Raw genomic sequence first — 21,645 nt, forward strand, 5'->3', positions numbered from 1 at the left:
AATATCTGTGCGGCAGATAGCTTGAAACCAAAGAGGAATTGTTCCCACCTTTCGTGCCATCCGTTTCCCCTGAAGCTCCGCTGATGACAAGGATGGCGACCTGTACATAAGTATTTAGTTTAAGCACTCAGGGAGTTCAGACCTTTTAGTGGGACCTGGATCCAGGTATCAGAAGTGGTGGGCTGTCTTAGTAAAGTGAATGACCCAGAGCTTTGCTTTGCTTGACATATCACATATCGGACAATTCAGATTTTCATTATGTCAAAGCATTCATTCAATTAACTTGCATATGGATGTTTCTATCAATATTGCCGTCACTGCCCAACGCTTATAGGATGCAGCCCTACACAACCTACTGGAGCATGGTCTCGACGAACTCAATTGCGTCAACTAACTGCGGACCATCAGGATGCCACCTACCTCACTTTCAAGGTTCCCAAGTCAATCCGATACGAGGATTTGCTATCGAAGGTGAGATCAGCGCCCCTAAACGCCGGCCAGTAGAACCTCCGATTCGGAGCGTCAAGCGGCCAAGTAAGCGGAAAGCACGGCACGTTGCCAGATCATCTTGATCAACGACACACGAGAAATCTACAATGCCACCTTCAATGTATTTCTTTTTATTGCTGTCTCGATCACAGCTTGCTTTGTCGAAGGGGAGTCCTGACTAATGTGGTAATGAGGTTTCTTGCGGCCTGGAGACTCCGACAGGTGTTTCGAAAGTCAACGTTGACCAGAACATAGTAGCTTCATTGTCAATCTGAAATTGTTTTGTTGAACTCACACACGGCATATCTGCAAGACAATGCAGGACTGAGAATCTTTGAGGACGAGAATCTTTGAGACTACACTCCAAGGTGCAATCGTCAGTGATCGACGACGTGACGTGACACCCAGGAACTTCCACCTGTACTGGAATTAGGTTGGTCTCAGCTGGCAATCTTACAGATTCCAGCATATTTAGCATCACAAAACGTGCTCTCTTGAAGAGCTCATTATTAGTTCTCGAAAGGTCTCAGGCTGTCGGAGGATCCTGAAAAAAGCTGACTACCTGCTGGGCCCTGCACCAAACCACTCATGATTATCGCCTCCACACATATTGAGGTTTGAAAATCAGGTCAACGTCGACAAACACTTGTGCTGGCCTCATTTGGCATCGGGACAAGGACGCGCCGGCACACATCCAGATCAGTGGTGTCCAAGATGTCTGCCACAGAGCTGCTGGCAATTTGCTGCAGTGATCCCAGCATGCAAAGAGCCGAGGCTTCATACTCTGACAGGTGCAGGTGTGAGATGCTCATGAGGCTCTTCCTGATGGCACCCTGAGCCTGCAAGTTAGACTCACCCTGCGCACTCTTGGGACTTGTTCTCAGTGGAAATCATGTCAGATTAACACATGCAAGAATGATACTGAACTGGAGGAACTGGAAAAGAGAGAGTGCATGTCAACAAGTAAGAGATCAGGAAACAGCTCTGAGGCTCGCCTGGTTCAGTAAATTGCCTGCTGGTGCAGATACAAGACCCTGTGTGAGCTTCAGAACCAGCATTCCCAGATCAATCTCAGGTGGGATGGCGATCATGACAGGCTTGCCAAAAGACCTGAACAATTGACCATCAATTATTGACTACTGTGGTTGCGCCAGCATGCAGGCAAGAGGAAGGCAGCAAAATCTGAAAGGACATTGCCTGCATGAAGCAGCTTGGAAGATGTTCCTCTCATGCTGATTGGATTGATGCATGCGGATGATGGCAAAGGCATCCTTGAATGTCGTTCCAAGCTTGCTGATCCTGTCATCACAGACACTGCTGTCTCACACCTTTTTAACATCCATGAAGCAGACAGCAGACAGCAAACAAGTCACATCAATAGCAAGAGCAGCAGCAGCAGCAGCAGTGCATCCTGCTCACCTTGCCAGGGCTGGAGACAGCTCTCCCATCAGATCGCTGATATCGAAAACATCAAAGGCCACGACATGTCCAGATCTTGAAAAGATGAAATCGGCAGAGCTTTTCAGAGCCACCTTGACTATGTAGCCTCCTGCCTTCTCAAAGGCTGAGTGATCTACCACCTTGCGGTCACTCACAGACTGGCTCACGATGCACACGCCATGGACCTTGTCGCTCATCGTGACCGAGATCGTCAGCAGGGACGACGAAAGATGGTCAGGAATCAGTCACGCCAGGCAGCTCAAGATGAATTCAAGTGCGCTTGACACCTTGCTAATCCCACAACGATCTGTTCCCAAGCATACTACGATCGATACGATCGATTTTAGGCGACTGGCCAGCTATTAAGGACGGAAGTTGATTGCCTTTGTCTGACAAGAGGTCTTCTGCATGGCAATCATGCTGTGGGGTGAGTCATCGGCACGGCACGACAGAGTCCAAGAACGCATTGCTCGCTCTCTCTCTCTCTGCATCAGCAGCTTGCAAAACGCGAGGAAGAAGATCTCTACTGTTTATTCCGGCGGATCTAGTGTACGTGTTTGCAGCGGCTTTTGCAGCGGCTTGAACCTTGGTTCCGAAGACCGCAGTTCTCTTGACTTCCTCATCATCTTCTTAAGCAGAGGTACTGGCTACACGTTTCTTTCTATCGTTGGAGAGGCCTGATGTCACGAAAGAGAAGAGGTGGCTTTCAATTGACCCGGATTTCCAGTCTGCAGGGTGGTCTGTGGCTCCATTTCTCTTGCTCTTTGTCTCCTCGGTTCTCGTGCACCTTCGAAGTACCAGGGGAAGTACCCTGGAAGTACACGTCCCTGGATGATTGCCGCACAAATTACTGTACTTTTCCTGAAGGATGAATTTCTGTGCAGGTCTTAGCAAGGCCACTTTATATTGTCTTGTAGCTCGGGGAGAACGTGAGACTGGCAGGACCACCTCCATGGAGCTCCTGACTGAGGCTGTCACATAGATGAAGTGCAACGGATGCTGGGCTGATTTCGAGGCCAAGTCACAATGCGTTGCCACACACTGTGGCCATCTCTTCTGTGAGTTCCTGCCAAACACCTTGGCTGTTTCCTGCCTTTCCTTGTGCTCAAAAAGAAGGGAAAGGATCTTGCTTGCTGTGCAGGCCTGAAATGTGCCCAATCAATCCTGGAGTCGGATGAATCCGCATGTGTCATTTGTGAGAACATCCTAACAAAGAGGTGAGCTGGTCTTGCACCCTTGCCACCTGCCAAGCGTGTTGCGATCTAAAAATGCACTGACCTGATGTTGTCTGGGCTGCAGCAATGTCAAACTTGTCAACATCCTCCAGGGTGGCAACGCTTACCAGGTGACTCTCAATTCCAGTGCACACACTTAACTGTGTTCAGTCACATGCTGGTTGTGAGCTGAGTCAGCTGACACGGGTTTGGAGGACTTGCCACCTGCCGGGCCTGATCTGTAAAGTATCCCAAACATGTGTGCCCTACACCGGGAATCGAACCAGGAACTTCGCGGTCTCTTGGCAGCCTTCTTTCCTGACAAGGGGTGCTGATGTCTGCAGCTCACCCTGTGCGGGCAAACCCCTGAGACAGCCATGACGAGCGCGCTGGCCTCTGTCAACTTCTACATAGGGCAGGTGGAGCTGCAGGCTCAGCTGCGCGAGAGCCAGCTGCAGCGCAAGCTTGAGAAGGTGCAGGAGGCCTGCAAGAAGAAGCTGCAGGAGGTCCACAATGGCTACACCCAGGTCTGCAGCCCCCCTGTACTTTTGGTACTCATGCCCCACCAATTTGCCCTTGCTTAGTGCCCCTCAAGCATGCTATGGAATGACATCCAAGAGCCTGGCCTTGCTTCCGTGCTGCTGATGATACCACCTTGCAGTGATGCATGTTCAATGCAACCCACATCACAGAGCAGCCCCTGGCTTGCGGTGGCCGGTGCAAAAACTGAGCACCGTGCCCATGGTCCATCAAGGCGCATGATTTTTGGTAGCCTTTACCTGCAGCTTGTCTGCAGAGGCACCTTGCCTCTTGGCAGGAAAGGCGTTTATAATGATTATGAATTACAGCATGCGGGAATGCGCTGACCTTCGTTCTGTGGACGCTTGCTGCAGGCCAAGCGGAAGTATATGGAGGCAGCCCAGGAGAAGCAGAACCTGGAGGCTGACAGGGCAGAGCTGCAGCAGAAGTATGCGCAGAAGGCGCAGCAGGCTCGCAAGCTGCAGGAGATGTTCCAGAAGCTGCAGAAGGAGAACGAGATGCTGCGCTCCGGCCGGCAGCTTGGCCAGAGCGCGGGCTCCATGCTGGCTGGCAGGCAGTACAGAAGCACCACCCCTCCGCCAATGGGAGGCGGCATGGGGGACCCAGGTGGCAACTTGGTGAGGCCAGCAATCACATCATTTGCAGTGAGTCAGAGTGTGCGCTAGCTCAAAAGGAATATGCAGTGACAGTGTATTTTTGAGAGGAATGGGGACGATGACATCTGCTATTTCCATGCCAAGGATGCGAAGGAGATTCAGAAATGTCAGCCACATGCGCGTCTGCAATGAGGGTCTGTCATGAGAGCAAGATGCTTGGCAATATAAGGATACTCATTTCTGCATGCATGCATGCATGCATGCATGCGCAGGTGACAACCATACACCGCAAGCAAGTGTTCCTGAACCCAGGTCAGGCAGACATGGGCCACAACATGATGCACAGCAGCCAGCAGCATCTTGGCGGTAGGTTAACTCAACTGTATTAGCAATAGCATGCCTGCCAAGCATTCAGATTCAAGGCATTTCTAAGATCTATTTTCTGAATGCAGGCTTTCTTGAGAACCCAGCAAGGAGACAGTCTGCAGGCGCCATAAGAGCTGCAACGCCTCCTCAAAGGTGCGGCTGGGCTCATGACTTGCATTCTGGACATGACTTCAATCCTGCAACCTTACATGCTTTGCCTTTGCACATACAGCCAGAACTTCGTGCCAAAACCACAGCAATGACTTCTGAGACTCTTGAAAATTCTTGCAGGGGATTTGGTGGATCTGGGCCTGTAGGCAGGAACGCCCTCAACATGGCCAATACATCACCCCTGCATAGCCCTGGCCGCGGACAGATGACAACCGCAGGTGTGAATCTCAGGCCCCTTTGCCTCTGCTGCATCCTCAGAACTCCCCTGCAGCACCTGCAAGACCTGAATTCTGCTGCACACTGCCAGTCTCTGCTGCAGCTTCCATGCTCCAATGCGTGTTTCACATCTGGGTATCAAACGCATGACTAATGAAATGTTCTGTGCACATCATCGTGCAGGCTTCGATTCACCAGGCAGGAGGCCCACCACAGCTGTGCATGACCTGCTGGGAGGACCACACGCCATGTCATCCCGGCGCAAGCCAACCTTCCTTGGTGTGCTTAAATACCTGCATATCTTCCTTTGCAGCTTCTTACGATTGAAGTGATCTGGGACTGCATCTGCATGAAGAATGGACTCAAGGTTGTGGTGTTGCAGGGTCACCCAGTGGTATGGCGAGCGGACTTGCCAGCCTGTGACCAGACTGTTATCTTTGACGACCCTTGACATCACAACACGCAGTCCTGATCCATCTGGACTTAATGGCATGACTAGCCATGAAAACTAGCTCCTACAACTCCAGGCGGGTGTGAGAAGTGTGGTTCATCACACATTCAACGGTGCATCAGAGAGTATCTGTACAGCAGCGTAAGACCTTTTACTTTGATGACAGCAGAGGGCCGTGACAGTGGCCCTGTGAGTACATGCTTTGCCATTAGTCCTGCTCGCTTCATTTGGGATAGCCAGCACCCCACAGGAACTGTCGCTCCATTACCTATATAGGTACCTGGTGCTCTTGACTTCATACATACAAGAACAGACTGTGTAGCATTGCAAACCTTTTGCAACAGGTTTTAGGGAGAGAAAATGCTCGTATGCACTGTGGTGCAAGACTGTGCGCATTTGATGTACAGACTGAAGCAACGCTACACAGCCTTCCTGCCCATGCCTAGACAGTTTTCCTTGTGTACAGGTGTCATGCAACAGTCTGAAAATCACCCAACTTAAATGCTTGCTTCCCTGTTGCTCTTGCGCGACAATGGCCCTTCTGTAAAGTCTAGAAAGTAACGCCAAGGCTTGGTGAAGCAACCGCACAACTTCACCCGGACTTTGACTTCAACTCTTATCATTCATCATCTCACTGTGCGCACATTCTGGGACCTCAGCTCCTATGCGGAGCTGCTCTCAATATCCCTGACAAACCATGGTACCTGATTGGCCAATCAGGCACTTTATTCCTGCTGGACCCTGGTGCTGCTATTCAAATTCGCAGCAAATTTGATGCTGCGGCCAGTGCTGGCTATGGCAGGTTTTGCTGCAGTAGTACACCTTTCTGCAGCCGGCACACTTCTGACACCGCGCTATGCGGCGGCATGCAGCACACATCGCCGCATGTCTGTGCAGGAATTTCCACAGCTCCAACACATCTCCTGCCTGTTCCACAGCGTGCATCATGCTTTGTGTTCAGCAGATTGCCACACACACATGCGCGGATACGGTCACAAATTGAATGTTATGTCCAGACGGCCGCATCATGGTGCAACTTGCACGCTGCATTGGGCAATCTGGCAGCCCTGCACTGGTCAAGTTTATGCATACGATCTTCCTCCCAAGAAACCTAAACACTGGATCCAAGCGCCTCTGTTCAATTATCTTCCCACAACTAGCCGCACTCCAAGCGGTGCTGCGGCCACTGCGCGGCCTGGCAGGGTCTGCTGCAGTAGTAGACCCTTTGGCAGCCATCACACTTCATCCTCCGCGCTATTCGGCAGCATGCAGCACACATTGCTGCATGTCTGCGCAGATGTCTCCACAGCTCCAGCACGTGCCCGGCCTGTCACCAGCATGCCTCATGCTGAACCCACCAGAATCTTTACAAAATATTATTACACGTTTTTCCGGTCCTTAAGGACTAGGTACGTCAAGCAACACCTAAATTCTTGCTGTCCAGTCTTCAAGATTCTTGCATTTTCTCCACCAGTAAAATTTCAAGTAATTGCATGCCCAAAAGGTGCACTGCCTCGCTGCAGCCAGCAGTCTAATCATATACTATACAAGGGACACACCTTGTCTGTCATTTTGCTTGCCATTGCATGCAGCACCTTCTGCAATTGCTGCTGACTCATGGACCCTCCAGCTTTGAGCAAAGCCAGCACACACGCCAGCTGCACACCCCACATTCAACCCACGCATGTCATCATCAGCATTTGCCAGCAAACCAGTGCATACATAAATGTACAGCAATCTGCAATTTGTTGGGTCCAAAGCAGCCACTGGAACCATAAGCCCACAGATGTCATGCCTCAAAGACGATCTTGACCTTGCAAGAAACCTCTTACTTGATGCAATATCATAGGAGTATCAATTTCAGCCACATTCACGACACATGCAGCATTGGTTGCGCATGCTTACAAAGATGAGCCCCTGCCTCACAACCTACATGTCATATGGCCATGAGTATTTGGCCTGACTCTGCAACCCTAGGGGGCCCCTAGTAGGGGCAGCAAGCCCTGTACAAGCAGAAAATATGGATGCTGCTGGGTCATCGCGCTCCGGGAGCAGCAAATTCAACCTTGCAGGAGCATCCAACCAGCGACTAAATGTGCCGCATGGCCTTCATATTCATGAGATGTTCAACCCCATCTGATGCCATCCATCTTTTATTTGCCGCGGAATCTAAGCTGGCAAGCCTGACCTAGACGCAGGAGGCAATCCGTCTAGCCTATTCTTGCAGATCCCTGGATTCCTCACTATAAGGTGACAGTTCCTCAGCCATCAACACTCCTTGCAGTTACAGTTGCACCTTCCTGCCCTGTGATCTGGTGTTTTGTTTAGGCCAAACTGAGGTTCTGCATCGATGAACACGAGTCGTGGCGGTGGAGCACTGGAAATTGGTTGTCACAACCAGTGGCCACGGAATTCATGGCCAGATACTCCTCTTATCCTTCAGGCAGTACCACTGGATCACCCAACAATGAGCTTCGCGGAAGGGGAGCACGTTTCAATGTGGGCCACTGAAGGCGCGAAAGGAATCGCAGCCACCTGGTGAAGACATCTGCAGGCAGAATAGATATCATCAGCCGCCTTGCGGAGAGACATGCGTCAATTTCAGTGCGCCTCTTAAGTGAACCGTGATCGCTTTGAAATCAGCCCAATTTGCCATGTCAAGGGTGCGTTCAAGGTCTCCTTTTTAAAGTCGGCAAGGGTAGTAACGAGGAACGTGCCTTGCTGTTTCCACTCATATTCTTCAAGGAGTCTGACGCGCCTCGCCACTTGTGCCAGTCTGATAGTTCTTAGTAAACCTTCCCTGATGTCTTGGGGCATTTTCGGGACTTCAAGAAGAGATAGCTGTCATATCTGCAGCAGGAACACACTGTCCACTTGACCGTACTTCACGATCTCAATGTTTGATCACAAAATACCGATGAGGGTGTTTGGACATTACAACGTCCACAAGACTTACCGAGACCCAAAACAGTCGCCCAGCCCTTAAGATTCAAATCGGCGTCCCAGTTTTGAATCACCCAAGTAAGATCTTCGGCACTCTGCTCTTTCAATCTCTGGAGATTTTCTAAGTCTTTCTTGAGCGCTTCCTCGCTGCCATCATCGGACCAAGCTGCAAATGCCACTGTCAGTCAGGTTCGAAGGGTTTCTGGTACACAGGCAAGATTGCACAACTTTTGTTTGCGTGCTAGTTGTGAAATGTTTTTGTACCAATGCTGTCAGCGAGACCCATCCTGGGCGTAGAGGGAAGCTAAACCATAAATGGAGCTCCGTTACACTGTGGCAACACGCATTTGAGGAAGTTTTGTTATAAGAGGCACGAACGAGCAGAAAAAAAGGGCGTGTAGCAAGTGGGGGAAATAATATAGGATATATCATCAAGGGTGATAGAAGGTTTCAATGCCCTTTCACGTAGGGGAATCCTATGGGCCCTATCGCACCAGAGAGATGCGATTGTGTACATGTAGTGCATTCGGCTTTGGCTTCCGAGCCGCAGTCGCCGCAGTGCTCTGCAGTACATGAGACAGCTGTACAGTGTACCGCAATAGAAGTAGAGCTTTTCATAGCAGTCACGCTGTATATTGGAAGGCTCAAGTCTGCATGCTTACCATTTTACATCCGGCTACACTTACGTGTGGCAAGTACATCCCTCAATAGTAAGGAATCCTATCATTCGGCAAGGATTTTGCAAGTTCTGAGGCTGGCTTGGGGAGGGCATAATAGGAAATACCCTTTTTGAGATCCCCTGAGTTTTCCCCTTTTATAGTTCCAACGGCTGGTGCTAGCACAGTGCTGAAGTGGCATCATGTTGGTGAACTGATGAGGCACTGTATGCGAGTGGTTGGGGCTGCACGAGGCCTGCTGTATAGCAGCTGCTGCCAGCACCAAGCGCCCGCCACACATCCCAGCAACTTGCAGCAAGCATGTGTCACCCGCATATACCGGCACCATGCACAAAGAAGTCTCTGCATGCGCATAAAGCTAGCAAGCTTGGAGCGCCAGGACCCAGGCTGCCTCCAAGTTGGCTGCCGTGCTGTACAGTGCAGCTGTATGTACAGCGTAGTAAGTGCATCAAGGTTGAAACAACAGCACTCATGACCAGCAATTCTGCCAGAAATCCTGGATACTTTCTGATATAGCATGAAGCTGATTGGCTTGTCATCTGCACAGCAAACATGCCATGAGTAGGACTTCTAACATATACCGTGGGCAGTACTTGCAACAGCACATGTGACTTGCTTTATTGCAACTGGCGCTTAGATCAAATGCACATACTCAAATGCATTGTCAAGGTTCTGCATGCAGACCGGAAATTTGTTCTCTAAAGTTAAAATAGCAGTTGCTAGAAGCTGCTCCAAGTAACTGCACAATTGCTTACAAGAGTCAAGCGCAGGCACACAGTTCCGTCACTGATGGTCAGCTCAAGAGTGGCCAAACCCAAACATAATTTAATTATGCAGGCGCACATTATTGATTGAGACAGCAGGAAACCGGTGCATACATATATGTACAGCCCTGCCTTGCAAGTTGCAATTTGATGGTACAAAACAGCCACTGGAACCAGAAGCACACACTATGTCATGCCTCAAAGGCGATCTTGACCTGGCAAGACACACCTGTTTATTATTCGCAATACCATTCTGCCACCTGCACCACCCATACAGCCTCGTGCGCAGGCATAAGCCTCTGCCTCACAACATGCATGTCATAGGGCCATAAGCATCCTTTGAAGTCTGACTCTGCAGCCCTAGAGGCAGGAGGCCCTGCACAAGCAGAAATTACGGATGCTGCTGAGTCACTGCGCTCCGGGAGCAGCAAGTTAAAACATCGCAGCAGCATCCGACCAGCGACAAAATGTGCCGCTTGGCCTTCTTATTGATAAGACATTCTAAGCCTATCTGATACTGTCCATATCTTACTTGCAAGAATCTGAGCTGGCAAGCCTTGACCAGGAATTGAGAGGCAATTCGCCTAGCCAATACCAGTGCAGATCCCTGGATTATTCATAATAAGGTGAAATTTAAGCCAATCTGAGGTTCTGCAGTGATGAACACGAGTCATGCCGCCCAAGCTGTGAAATTTGACTGCAGCGTCCTGTTGCCACGTGCACGGAGCTCGTGGCCAGATACTCCTCATACCCAGCTGGCAGCGCCATAGCATTTTCGACAAGTCAGCGTGGTAGAACTGGACCACGTTTAAATTTGGGCCACTGAAGGTGCGAAATGTACCGCAGCCACCTTGTGAAAACATCTGCAGGCACAATATAATTACACATCGTCAGCTGTCTTGCGCAAGGAAATATAGCGAGATTCATCTGCATCGATGAAGATTGGTAACGTCTATAAAGTCAGCTAGGACCTTGATAGATCAAGGGTAGGCTGATGTCTTCTCTGATCACTGGGCACTCTAGTAACAAGGAGCGCGCCTTGTTGCTGGTACTCATATTCTTCAAGAAGTATGATGCGCAGCCTTACTTCTGCCCATCTGACAGTTCTCAATAATCCTTCCCTCACTTCTTGGGGCATCTTCGGGACTTCAAGAACATCTGTGCAGGAGATAGCATTCATATCTGCAGCAAAAGCACATTGTCCTCGTCAGCATACCTCAGGGTTTCAAAGTTTGATGGGACTATATCGATGATGATATTTGGACATTGCACAGGACGTACCGAGGCCCAAAACAGTCGCCCAGCCTTTAAGATTCACGTTGGCGTGCCAGTTTTGAAGTATCCAAGTGAAGTCCTCATCGCTCTGCTGCTTCAGTCTCTGGAGGTTTTCTAAATCTTTCTTCAAAGCTTCCTCGCTGCCATCATCAAACCAAGCTGCAAGCCAAAACTTTCAGTCAGTTTCGAAGGTTTCTGGTACACAGGCAAGATTGCACAACTTTTGTTTGCGTGCTTGGTGTGACATGTTCTTGTACCAATGTTGTCAGCGAGACCCATCCTGGGCGTATAGGGGAGCCCAACCAAAATTGGAGCTCCGTTACACTGGCAATACGCATTTGACGAAGTTTTGTAATAAGAGGCACGAACGAGCAGAAAAAAAGGGCGTGTAGCAAGTGGGGGAAATAATATAGGATATATCATCAAGGGTGATAGAAGGTTTCAATGCCCTTTCACGTAGGGGAATCCTATGGGCCCTATCGCACCAGAGAGATGCGATTGTGTACATGTAGTGCATTCGGCTTTGGCTTCCGAGCCGCAGTCGCCGCAGTGCTCTGCAGTACATGAGACAGCTGTACAGTGTACCGCAATAGAAGTAGAGCTTTTCATAGCAGTCACGCTGTATATTGGAAGGCTCAAGTCTGCATGCTTACCATTTTACATCCGGCTACACTTACGTGTGGCAAGTACATCCCTCAATAGTAAGGAATCCTATCATTCGGCAAGGATTTTGCAAGTTCTGAGGCTGGCTTGGGGAGGGCATAATAGGAAATACCCTTTTTGAGATCCCCTGAGTTTTCCCCTTTTATAGTTCCAACGGCTGGTGCTAGCACAGTGCTGAAGTGGCATCATGTTGGTGAACTGATGAGGCACTGTATGCGAGTGGTTGGGGCTGCACGAGGCCTGCTGTATAGCAGCTGCTGCCAGCACCAAGCGCCCGCCACACATCCCAGCAACTTGCGGCAAGCATGTGTCACCCGCATATACCGGCACCATGCACAAAGAAGTCTCTGCATGCGCATAAAGCTAGCAAGCTTGGAGCGCCAGGACCCAGGCTGCCTCCAAGTTGGCTGCCGTGCTGTACAGTGCATGAGGCAGCTGTATGTACAGCGTAGTAAGTGCATCAAGGTTGAAACAACAGCACTCATGACCAGCAATTCTGCCAGAAATCCTGGATACTTTCTGATATAGCATGAAGCTGATTGGCTTGTCATCTGCACAGCAAACATGCCATGAGTAGGACTTCTAACATATACCGTGGGCAGTACTTGCAACAGCACATGTGACTTGCTTTATTGCAACTGGCGCTTAGATCAAATGCACATACTCAAATGCATTGTCAAGGTTCTGCATGCAGACCGGAAATTTGTTCTCTAAAGTTAAAATAGCAGTTGCTAGAAGCTGCTCCAAGTAACTGCACAATTGCTTACAAGAGTCAAGCGCAGGCACACAGTTCCGTCACTGATGGTCAGCTCAAAAGTGGCCAAACCCGAACATTATTAAATTATGCAGGCGCACATTACTGATTGAGACAGCAGGAAACCGGTACCGGTGGATACATATATATATGCACAGCCCTGCCTTGCAAGTTGCAATTTGATGGTACAAAACAGCCACTGAAACCAGAAGCCCACACTTTGTCATGCCTCAAAGATGATCTTGACCTCGCAAGAAACACCTCTTTATTATTCGCATTCTGCCACATGCACCACCCCAACAGCATCCGACCGGCGATAAAATGTGCCGCTTGGCCTTCTTATTGATAAAACATTCTTAGCCTATCTGATACTTTCCATATCTTATTTGCTGGAATCTGAGCTGGCAAGCCTTGACCAGGAATTGAGAGGCAATTCGCCTAGCCAATACCAGTTTAGATCCCTGGATTATTCACAATAAGGTGGAATTTAAGCCAATCTGAGGTTTTGCATTGATGAACACGAGTCATGTCGCTCAAGCAGTGACATCTGAGTGTCAAGCTCAGTGATCGCGGAGTTGATGGCCACGTACTCCTCGTGATCAGCTGGCAGCGCCAAGACAGTTGCAATCATTGAGCGCGGCAGATTGGGGGCGGGTTTTGACTTGAGCCATTGAAACTGAGAAGCAAAACGCAACCACCTTGCAAAGACACCTGCAGGGCAAAATGAACAAACAATCGTGACCTGCCTTGTGCCAAGATCTGCAGCCAAATTGATCTCTACTGGGTTAATTGAGCTCAGCTGATTGTAATTGACAAGAGCACGAAGGGTCCAACCATTCCAGTGTACTGGGCAAAGACACCACGAAGAACTTGCCTTGTCGCTGGTTCTCAATTCTTTCCAGATCTTTCATGTTGCTTTCCAATTCTGCCCACCTGATGACCCTGAAGAGTCCTTCTCTGACCAGTTGGGGCATTTTCGGAACTTGAAGGATTTCGAAAAAGGAAATACTCTTCATATCTGCCACAGCAGCACACTACTCTCATGACCGTTATAGAAAACTGCAATGAATGGCAAAACACTTATCAAGATCACCCAAGGTGTGTTAAGCATGATAAGTGTTTCATCAGACGTACCGAGGTCCAACACGGTTGCCCAGCCTTTGAGATTCAGGTTTTCGTGCCAGTTCAGGGCCAACCAGGCATAATCTTCATCGCTCTGGCGCTTCAAGCTTCGGATGTTTCGCAGATTCCTCTGCAAAGCTTCCTCGCTGCCATCCTCAAACCAGACTGCAGTCACCACCACAAGTCAAGTTTGGGTGGGGTGGACAGGCCAGGTCACATAACTTCGCCACGTGCTTGGTGGGAGCGTTTGTGCACCAATACTGTTAGGGAGATCCATCCTGGACGAGTACAGTGGCTACTCCAAACAGGACTGCGCCAGGTGCACGGTCCCCTTTCCCCATGTCCCGAAATCAATGGTGTTTGTGACAACGTGAGGAAACGTTCCCTTCTTAATGATTGTTTATTCCCATGAGTGCAGTCTCACTATGCATGGAGTCTGAGAAGAGACGTTTGTGAAGTGTCAGCATTGCTCAGCAACTTTCTGAGAAGCACCAGGCTTCTTACCAGATGCTCCCGTATATGGGCAAGTTTCAATTAGTGCATGATCTATGGCAATGAGAGTGAGAACAGAAAGCCGAATGAAAGAAATTGCTTTAGGCGGTAAAGGGGTAACGATCGGGGGACTTCCGCCATATTATAAAAGATTGTGCGACAGTATGGGCGGTGCAATAGAGCAGTTCACATAATTGGAAATCAAGTTTGCAGAACGCGAAGGCCATAGTTTCGCCTTCACGTTCCATATGCGCGTCCGCTCCGTTGTGATCTACAAGCATTGCACGAAGTGAAGCTGGCCATATTGAACTCTTGAAGAGGTAAGCCACAATCAGTGCACTTGGAGATAGAACTATATCTGGTTTTTCACCAAGCTGTACGGGTCCCTCATGGATGACAGGCAGCCCCCAACCCAGGTGTGCTAAAACTCCTCGCACAGCTCCTTGTGACCCTTGTGCACGCAGCAGATTCTCATATGTTGCATGCTTTTCTGTCAATTTTATGGTTCGAATCTGGCGTGTTCCTCCTGTTGCAGGCTTGGATCAGCAAGCTGATCATCCCATGCTGCAATTTCCTTGCGAGACCCTTCCGACCGAAGATGTCAGAGGTGGTCGCCCAAGGTTCAGCTCCTGCAGAGGCGAAGTGTGATGGACCTGCTGTGCCTGGGCCCGCGCCACACATGCTTGCAGGTGTTTTTCAAAGCCGCTTCCTGTTTGCAGCAAGAAGGTTCCAAAGCTAGGTGCAGAACTGATTTCCTTGCAAATTGTCATCAGAATTGCAGCTCAGCAGCAATCAGGCCATGATGCTCTGCCAGCATACCAGACAAGGAAAACATCTTGTGTCATGGACTGTCAAACCTAGAGGAGCTGTGCTGTGGCGCACAACTTCTGTTTGATACTTGGCAGGATGTATTGGACGAGGCAGCAAAGGCTGCTGTTCTTACGTGTTTCTGACTGCCATCAGGGGATGACATGGCAGCATATGACATGGCAGAGGGGAGCGGAGCAGCAGAAGCACCAGCACGGCCGTCCAGCGACCCCTCCTCACCAGCAGCCACGTCCTCAGAGGGGGGCTGCAACACAGCAGTGCAGGTACGAAACTTGTAAAGTGTGGGAAACACAGTGCAAATCATCCATGCTAAGCATGACTAGGACCCACAGGCATTTATAGTCTTCTGACTCTGGAATGTGGGGAGCAGGAGGGCATTGCGGATACACATCGGCAGGAGTCACACTGCGCGTGCCAGAACTGCTCTGCGGTGCGTCCTCAGAATTTGCACAGGCCTCCTGAAGCTGCATGCCACGCTCTTGCTGGGTCAGCCATCGTGAAGCGCTTCTACTATAGTTATCCTTGTCTTAAGTTCACGTGCACCAACGTCACAGGAATGCTCTAGTGCGCATGAAGGGTTGGGAATAAGGGCATTACCGACGCGTGACACTAAGTTTTGATCGTGTATGCTGCACAGCTGGAAGCCAAGCTGGCAGAGGCTGCCCAGCGCACAGCCGAGCTGGAGCTGGCGCTCCTGGAGAAGGAGAAAGAACACCAGCGAAAGAAGACTGAACTCACGGATGGCATTATTGCGCTCATACTGCAGAGGAGCAACTCTCCGTCTGACAGATGAATGTTCAGGCTGTTACAGAAGTGGTCATGTCTGTGTGTATATATTGTCAGATTCAATTGCAGCACAGCTCTGAACTTCACCGATGGTTTGCATGCAGAGTGGAATCTGAAGTACTGAGAATTGTCATTTCATCCATTGTTGAGAATTGCCAATTTTATTTGGCTACAGTGATTTCTTTCCTATGATCGTGTACCACTTGTGAAGTGTAGCCTACTGCTTGCCAGACCTAGTATGCAACAAGATTAGGTGACAGCATTACAGATGAACCCTCTGGATTGTTACAGGGGATGAGGTGAATTTCAAGGATTATTGTTGGTTATCTATGGCATGCATGTATCTGGACAGAACAGGGTACCTAGTGGGACAGTAAGAGTCACAGCTGAGCAGTAGATTGGCAATTACTTGAAGAGCTTCAACACTGCGCTTGAAATCTCGGCACTTGGTCAAAGTTCACAGCAGTATATTCCGACCAGCGCAACATGTAATTGTGCCTCATCAGATACTTAAAGCAATCAAGTCCGATACAAGTGTGCGGGCCTCTCTACCCACGTCTTAGCCCTCTGCATGCTCTCAGATATGGGACGGTCTTCATAACTCACAGACAAGATGACTTCTCTGGCTCTGTTCTCTCACTTCGTGCCATGCCAGCAGTGCAGCGGGGATAGTGATGCCCCTGCATGCATATTACACCGCAGCCTCCCTTGCAGCGGATCCCCTCCCACCCTCACGCGCTGCAAGCAGTCCACAACAACCTGCACAGCAGCCAAAGGATCTTCATTTTGAAAGGGCTGTTTACCTTGCAGTAAGGCAGGCATGTGAATTCTGTGCTAGTATTGTGTCTCCCACCGTTCCTGTTCTTCACTGCATTTCGTTGACAGGCCACATGGCATGCAGTTTCCTCTGATCCACATCTTCCTGAGAAAGAACATCACACCTTGTGCAGAGCTGGGAGATGGCTCGCTGCACACTCCAGCACGATTTCTGTGCCACAGACTGCCAGCAACACCGGTGCATCTCTCGGGATCTCCAGGGCTGCAGGGCCGTCCACCTCCGAGCAGGGCCCAAACTCGGCGCGCAGAGAAGCATGCAGCTCCACCACTAAGGCCTTCATCAGGTCTGCGACTGATCCCATCACCATTGCAGCTAGCGCCCAGCGCTCCCCCTTGTTCCTTGCCTGCACGGACATTATTATTATTATTAATATTATTATAAGTATTATTATTATACCGCCCCCCGCCAGCCGGGGGCCGGGGCCGGGGCACACACATTGGAAAGCTTCAATGCACTGACTTTGACAGAGCAGGTACAACGAGGGTGGGACGAAGATGGTCAAGGGAACCCGCAAGATCTGGGGGGAACCAGGCATTGCAGCATTGACAGAGCTGCCACACCACCACTAGAACGCCAAGCACAGGTTGATGCTGTGGTGCCGTACACTGACCTGACTTTGATGAGTATTGTGATTGAGCTGACTTCTGCTGGTCAGTATGCACAATACAATAAGAGGTGCAGCATTAGAAGGTGTAGCTAGTGTGCCCGCATGACTGAGCCAGGCCTATTTTTGCGTCCTGCCCTTCCTACCAGGTATTTTCCATGTATAGCAGGTCAAGCTGGCGCCGCAGGGGTCCACTGGATTACATAGCTGTGTGTGCAGGAATTGCGAGATCCACCCGGGGGTCTTTGGAGGCGTTGGAGGGGAGGTGGAAGCGCCGGCCGGCGGCTGACGCGACCCAGCCCTGCTTCTGGCACTGCTCCCAGGCAGCTGCCCAGAAGCTGCCCAACCTCGGGAACGCCGCCAGAAGCGCGCGTAGCCTCTGCTCTGCCAGCACCGCTGACACTCCCAGATGCTCACCCAGCGCCTGCCAGTGTAAATTTCAGCCTGAAAATTGAAAATATGGCATACAGCAAATCGTGTAAGTCATGCACTTGTATGGGAAGGGACAAATGTACAGTCTGTTGGCAGCAGCACACCGTGCAGGATTTATTTTGCAGTCTACAAGCTCCTGTCAGGTCCAGATGAGGAAGCATACCTTTGGGCTGCTGCCATGTGTCAGTGCATCAAGAAGCAGCTGTGTTGTCCTGACCTCTCCAGGCCCGACGACATGCCCATCCTGCATCAAGTGCCGCCTTCCTTACAAGTCCAGACCATGCAAGGCCTTTTTCCAGCCCTGTACATGTCATTTATGCCTGATATGGGCCACACTGCCTGCTTTCTCAGAAACAAGTGCTTGCGTAATGGAGTTGTGCCAAGAAGCATGTACCTGAAGCAGAACGCTCGCCACTTGGGCTACAGGATCTTGGGCACTCAGGCACTGCAACAGCGCCTCATCATTGCTGAGGTGCGCCAGTGCTGCAAGCTCCAGACTGCTCATGGAGAAGGACACAAAGGTGTTCCCAGGATGCCTTGGCCTGCACACCACACCAGCGGATGTCAGGGATGTCACTCCCTCAGCATGAGAAAGATCTCTTCTTGATCTCTCATACATCGAGAGTCCAAAGCTTGAACATTTGAGGGGAGGCAAGCTGGTGCCCTTACAAGCTCAAGAGATCAGAGTAAAACAGCCTCTTAAGCTACCTGAGCAGCTGCCTCAATGAGCAAATGGCCCAGATGCCACCATGCGCTGCCGCCCACTCCGCTGTTTCACCACTCCAGGCCGCTGCAAAAGAGCCGCTGACTTCATCCCCAGCGCAGTCAGCGCTCTTCGCCCTCTTTGCTGGAGGTCCTGCGCTGCTCTGATCGCTGTCATCGCTGAGCCGTCCTGCACTCACTGCAGCTGCGCTGGCTGAATTCTCGTGAGGGGCTGAGACTGGCTCTGAAGCCCATGAGAAAGTGGCCCATTGGGCAGGCTGCCCTGTAGTGCTGGAGTCTGCTGAAGTGCTGCCGCCTGCATGCTGCTGTGTGCGTGGGAAGCCTGACAGCTGCGGCTGCCTCATGCGCCAGATCTGGCTGCATGGCAGCAGCTGCTCCGAGCAGGGAAGCTGCTGGTAGCTGGTGGGCAGGCCCGCATCTAGCAAGGCGCCCAGGCCGCCAGGCGGGTCAGGCAGACGGACCAAGGCTGAGTGGCACAGAGGCGACACTGCAAGTGGCACTGTCTGCTGCACGGCAAGGGCAGTGCCCGATTCTGAAGCAGGAGCGATGCTGCTTACGATGCCACATATCAGGTGGCCGCGCCCTGGGGCAAGACCGGGCACGCGTACCACCACAGCACAGCCATTCACATCCTGCGCACACATACACACAGGTCATCCACATGCACAAGCAAATTTCCTCATGTGTATCGTGCACATCCATTGCCGCTAGACGCGCAAACCAAAAGTGCCACTGGGACACACCGGGGTCACACCTAATAGACCATGGCTTGTAGGTGCGTGGCTGGGCGTACCTGGGGATTGAGACTTACTGACAGGAGCTCATCTTGGAGGCTGGACTGGCTGACAGAGAGGCCTGCGCCACAGGGCTCAATGCTGCATGCAAAGAGCATTGCAGCCTGCTCATCAAGCGGCCCCATGAACCCAAAGTCCCCTTGGCATCCCATGCTGAAGCTGTAATCTCCTCCTCCTTCGCTCGCTCTCCCTCCATCCATAATCTCTCGCGCCGGCTGCCCTGAATGCTGCAGCTGCTCCTGAAGGCCTCGCTGCTCTTCATGCACTGCCATAGAGCGGCCTTCCGGCTTTGTAGCCACAGACTCGCTCCGAGGAGTGGGCGGGGTGGCACCTCCACTGCTAAGCTTCTCCAGCAGAGCCTGCAGCTGGGAGGCTCTCTCCTGCAGCACCTGGTGCTGCACCATCAGCTGCGCCATCTGGACAGCTCTCAGATTCCCAGCTGCAGCCCCCATCCGGGCAACCTCCCTGAGCTGCATCAGGCTGATGGGCCCCCTGCCCCTGTGCTTGGGCTGGAGAGCTGCAGCCTGCACTGACTGCAGTGCGAGCATGCAGCTGTCCCTGTTCGCGAGGTCTACTGTGCGGAAGGCCAGGCTGGAGGCAGCTGTCTGAGCTGTCGCCAGCGCTGCCTGTGACTGATGGAGCTGCTGTGATAGGAGCGCTACGTCGATGCTTGCAGCTGGGAGAGAGGTGTCGGCCAGCAGGCGCAGCACAGGCATCTCCACCTCCTCATAGACCTTAAAGTCAGAGAAAGCCTTTTAAGTAGTTGTCATATTTTATAACACGTGTTCCAGTCCTTAGGACCAGGTATGTCAAGCATCAATTGATTGATAGTTAATTGCGGGAGAAATTTCAGCCCAGTAATCATTCTCATCCTTGCATCATAACCTGTTGGCAATGAGCAGATATATCACAGAGGGAGTAATGACAGGCTGATTGCATTCCCCTGACCAAGAGAATTTCCTTGCTGTATGCCACAGATGCAGATGAATAAGGTGATGGGAGATGTCTGACAAGAGTTTAGGAAGATTGTGTCTCACCTGCAGCATGCCCCTGGCAGCCAGCAGGGCTCGCAGAGGGTCGGCCACGGCGAATGACAGCAGCGCGGCGTGGCAGGCGCGGGACGCCGCATGATTCTGCATCGGTGGCAGCCGCAGCGCAAATTTTGGCGCGGCCCTGTCCTGGACGTATTTTAGCACATCACCCTCTGGCGCCGCCTCCCACAGCAGCGCAGCCGCCACTGCCGGATCATCCGCAGGCCCCTTGACCTGCAATCAAGTATTCTTTTTCTTGTCAATTTAAATTTGTTTTCAAGCACCTTCATGCGAAGTACAGACATTCCAATCCACAAGAAGGGCATTGCAAGGCTTGAGAGCATCTGAGGTGAATAAGCAAAGCAGTGTAGTTAAAAAGAACAAATTACTTGTATGCCATTGGCAGGTTGCGAGAGCAGCGAATGGTTACCTGATCGAGGAGAGCTTGTGGCAGAGCCTGCATCTGGAAGACCGTCTTGCGGATGTTGGGGTCCTGGAGGACTGACAGGGCCAAATCCCACAGAGGGCAGTTGGCAGATAAGCTGCCTCTGGCCAGGTCCATGTAGACCACTGAAGATGACCCCCAAGAGAAAGCAATGCCCTGTGGTGAGCATGGTTCGACATGCAGCTCAGGCAACACTTTGATTGGCTATGCAAGAACATAGCAGGAGGCAATGAATGGAGAAAACTCCCAATACCACCTACCTCAACACCACCGCCAGCATCTGCGCATGGGATACTTATGGCAAATGCCACATGCTGCTGCTGCTTCAGCATGTCCCTGACACTTTCAAAATCCTGTGTCTGCAGCATGCACGCCAGACACCATTGTCAGTGCTGCTCAGCACCAGGGCCACTCTGAACATTATCAGTGTCTAGAGCTCACAATTTGAAGGTTCACATCACCTGTGAGGCTTCATTCAGAACAGTGAGCTCGGCTGAGCCTCGCATATACCTCAGGCTGTCCACCACGGAGGGTCTGCTGCGGCCATGCACTTCCCCTTTCCGCACGCTGTTTACACTGCGTATGATCTCTGCAACGTCCTCCTGGGTCATCAGCACCTCTTCCTCATCTCCTTCATCTGGCACAGCCGCTGCCACTGCACCTGCAGCGCAAATCAGGTCTCACCGCAGTGCGCAGCAACAAGTATTGAGCAAGTCACCTCTCATAATGATTTCAGACGAAATTGCATGGGACAGACATGAAGGGTACCTTTCAGCTGCGCCGGATCTGCTGCATCCTCAGCATCGTCGTCCTGCCACGCCGCTTGTGCCGAAGCCAGAAGAAACTCCCTTGCAGCTGCATGGACAGATTCCCCTCAGGCGAAAGAAAGCATCCCAAGAGAATTCTTGCAGGACTCTGACCGATACCGATGCAAGATCGCCACAGCTGTGCACCAACGGGAGGCCCATAATACATGCCCGCAGCCTATGTC

General features: G+C 51.2%; 3 protein-coding genes across 3 annotated transcripts; 2 read left to right on the plus strand and 1 right to left on the minus strand.

Moving 5' to 3' along the window:
• Positions 1-797: 797 nt before the first annotated feature.
• On the minus strand, positions 798-1,465 carry COCSUDRAFT_33236 (hypothetical protein). The gene has a single exon (XM_005647566.1). It carries the CDS (start codon positions 1,299-1,301, stop codon positions 1,119-1,121), a length of 183 nt encoding a protein of 60 aa, XP_005647623.1. The 5' UTR covers positions 1,302-1,465; the 3' UTR covers positions 798-1,118.
• Positions 1,466-3,520: 2,055 nt separating this feature from the next.
• COCSUDRAFT_42043 (hypothetical protein) lies at positions 3,521-4,962 on the plus strand (the record flags this gene model as incomplete). The annotated part of the gene is made up of 4 exons (XM_005647567.1): positions 3,521-3,670; positions 4,037-4,300; positions 4,552-4,645; positions 4,937-4,962. 4 exons carry the CDS (start codon positions 3,521-3,523, stop codon positions 4,960-4,962), a joined length of 534 nt encoding a protein of 177 aa, XP_005647624.1.
• Positions 4,963-14,771: 9,809 nt separating this feature from the next.
• COCSUDRAFT_66158 (hypothetical protein) lies at positions 14,772-16,295 on the plus strand. The gene is made up of 4 exons (XM_005647568.1): positions 14,772-14,862; positions 15,137-15,264; positions 15,372-15,431; positions 15,639-16,295. Exons 1-4 carry the CDS (start codon positions 14,821-14,823, stop codon positions 15,865-15,867), a joined length of 459 nt encoding a protein of 152 aa, XP_005647625.1. The 5' UTR covers positions 14,772-14,820; the 3' UTR covers positions 15,868-16,295.
• Positions 16,296-21,645: the final 5,350 nt, after the last annotated feature.

Source organism: Coccomyxa subellipsoidea, assembly GCF_000258705.1.
Source record: "Coccomyxa subellipsoidea C-169, whole genome shotgun sequence".
NCBI classification, from domain to species: Eukaryota; Viridiplantae; Chlorophyta; class Trebouxiophyceae; family Coccomyxaceae; genus Coccomyxa; species Coccomyxa subellipsoidea.

Bases quoted from the DNA above. Each gene is read 5' to 3' on its own strand.
- COCSUDRAFT_33236 (XM_005647566.1), bottom strand. From the start codon at position 1,301: ATGAGCATCTCACACCTGCACCTGTCAGAGTATGAAGCCTCGGCTCTT.
- COCSUDRAFT_66158 (XM_005647568.1), top strand. From the start codon at position 14,821: ATGGACCTGCTGTGCCTGGGCCCGCGCCACACATGCTTGCAG. The intron at 14,863-15,136 runs GTGTTTTTCAAA...GACTGCCATCAG, and splicing joins CGCGCCACACATGCTTGCAG to GGGATGACATGGCAGCATAT. The intron at 15,432-15,638 runs GTGCGTCCTCAG...TATGCTGCACAG, and splicing joins CGTGCCAGAACTGCTCTGCG to CTGGAAGCCAAGCTGGCAGA.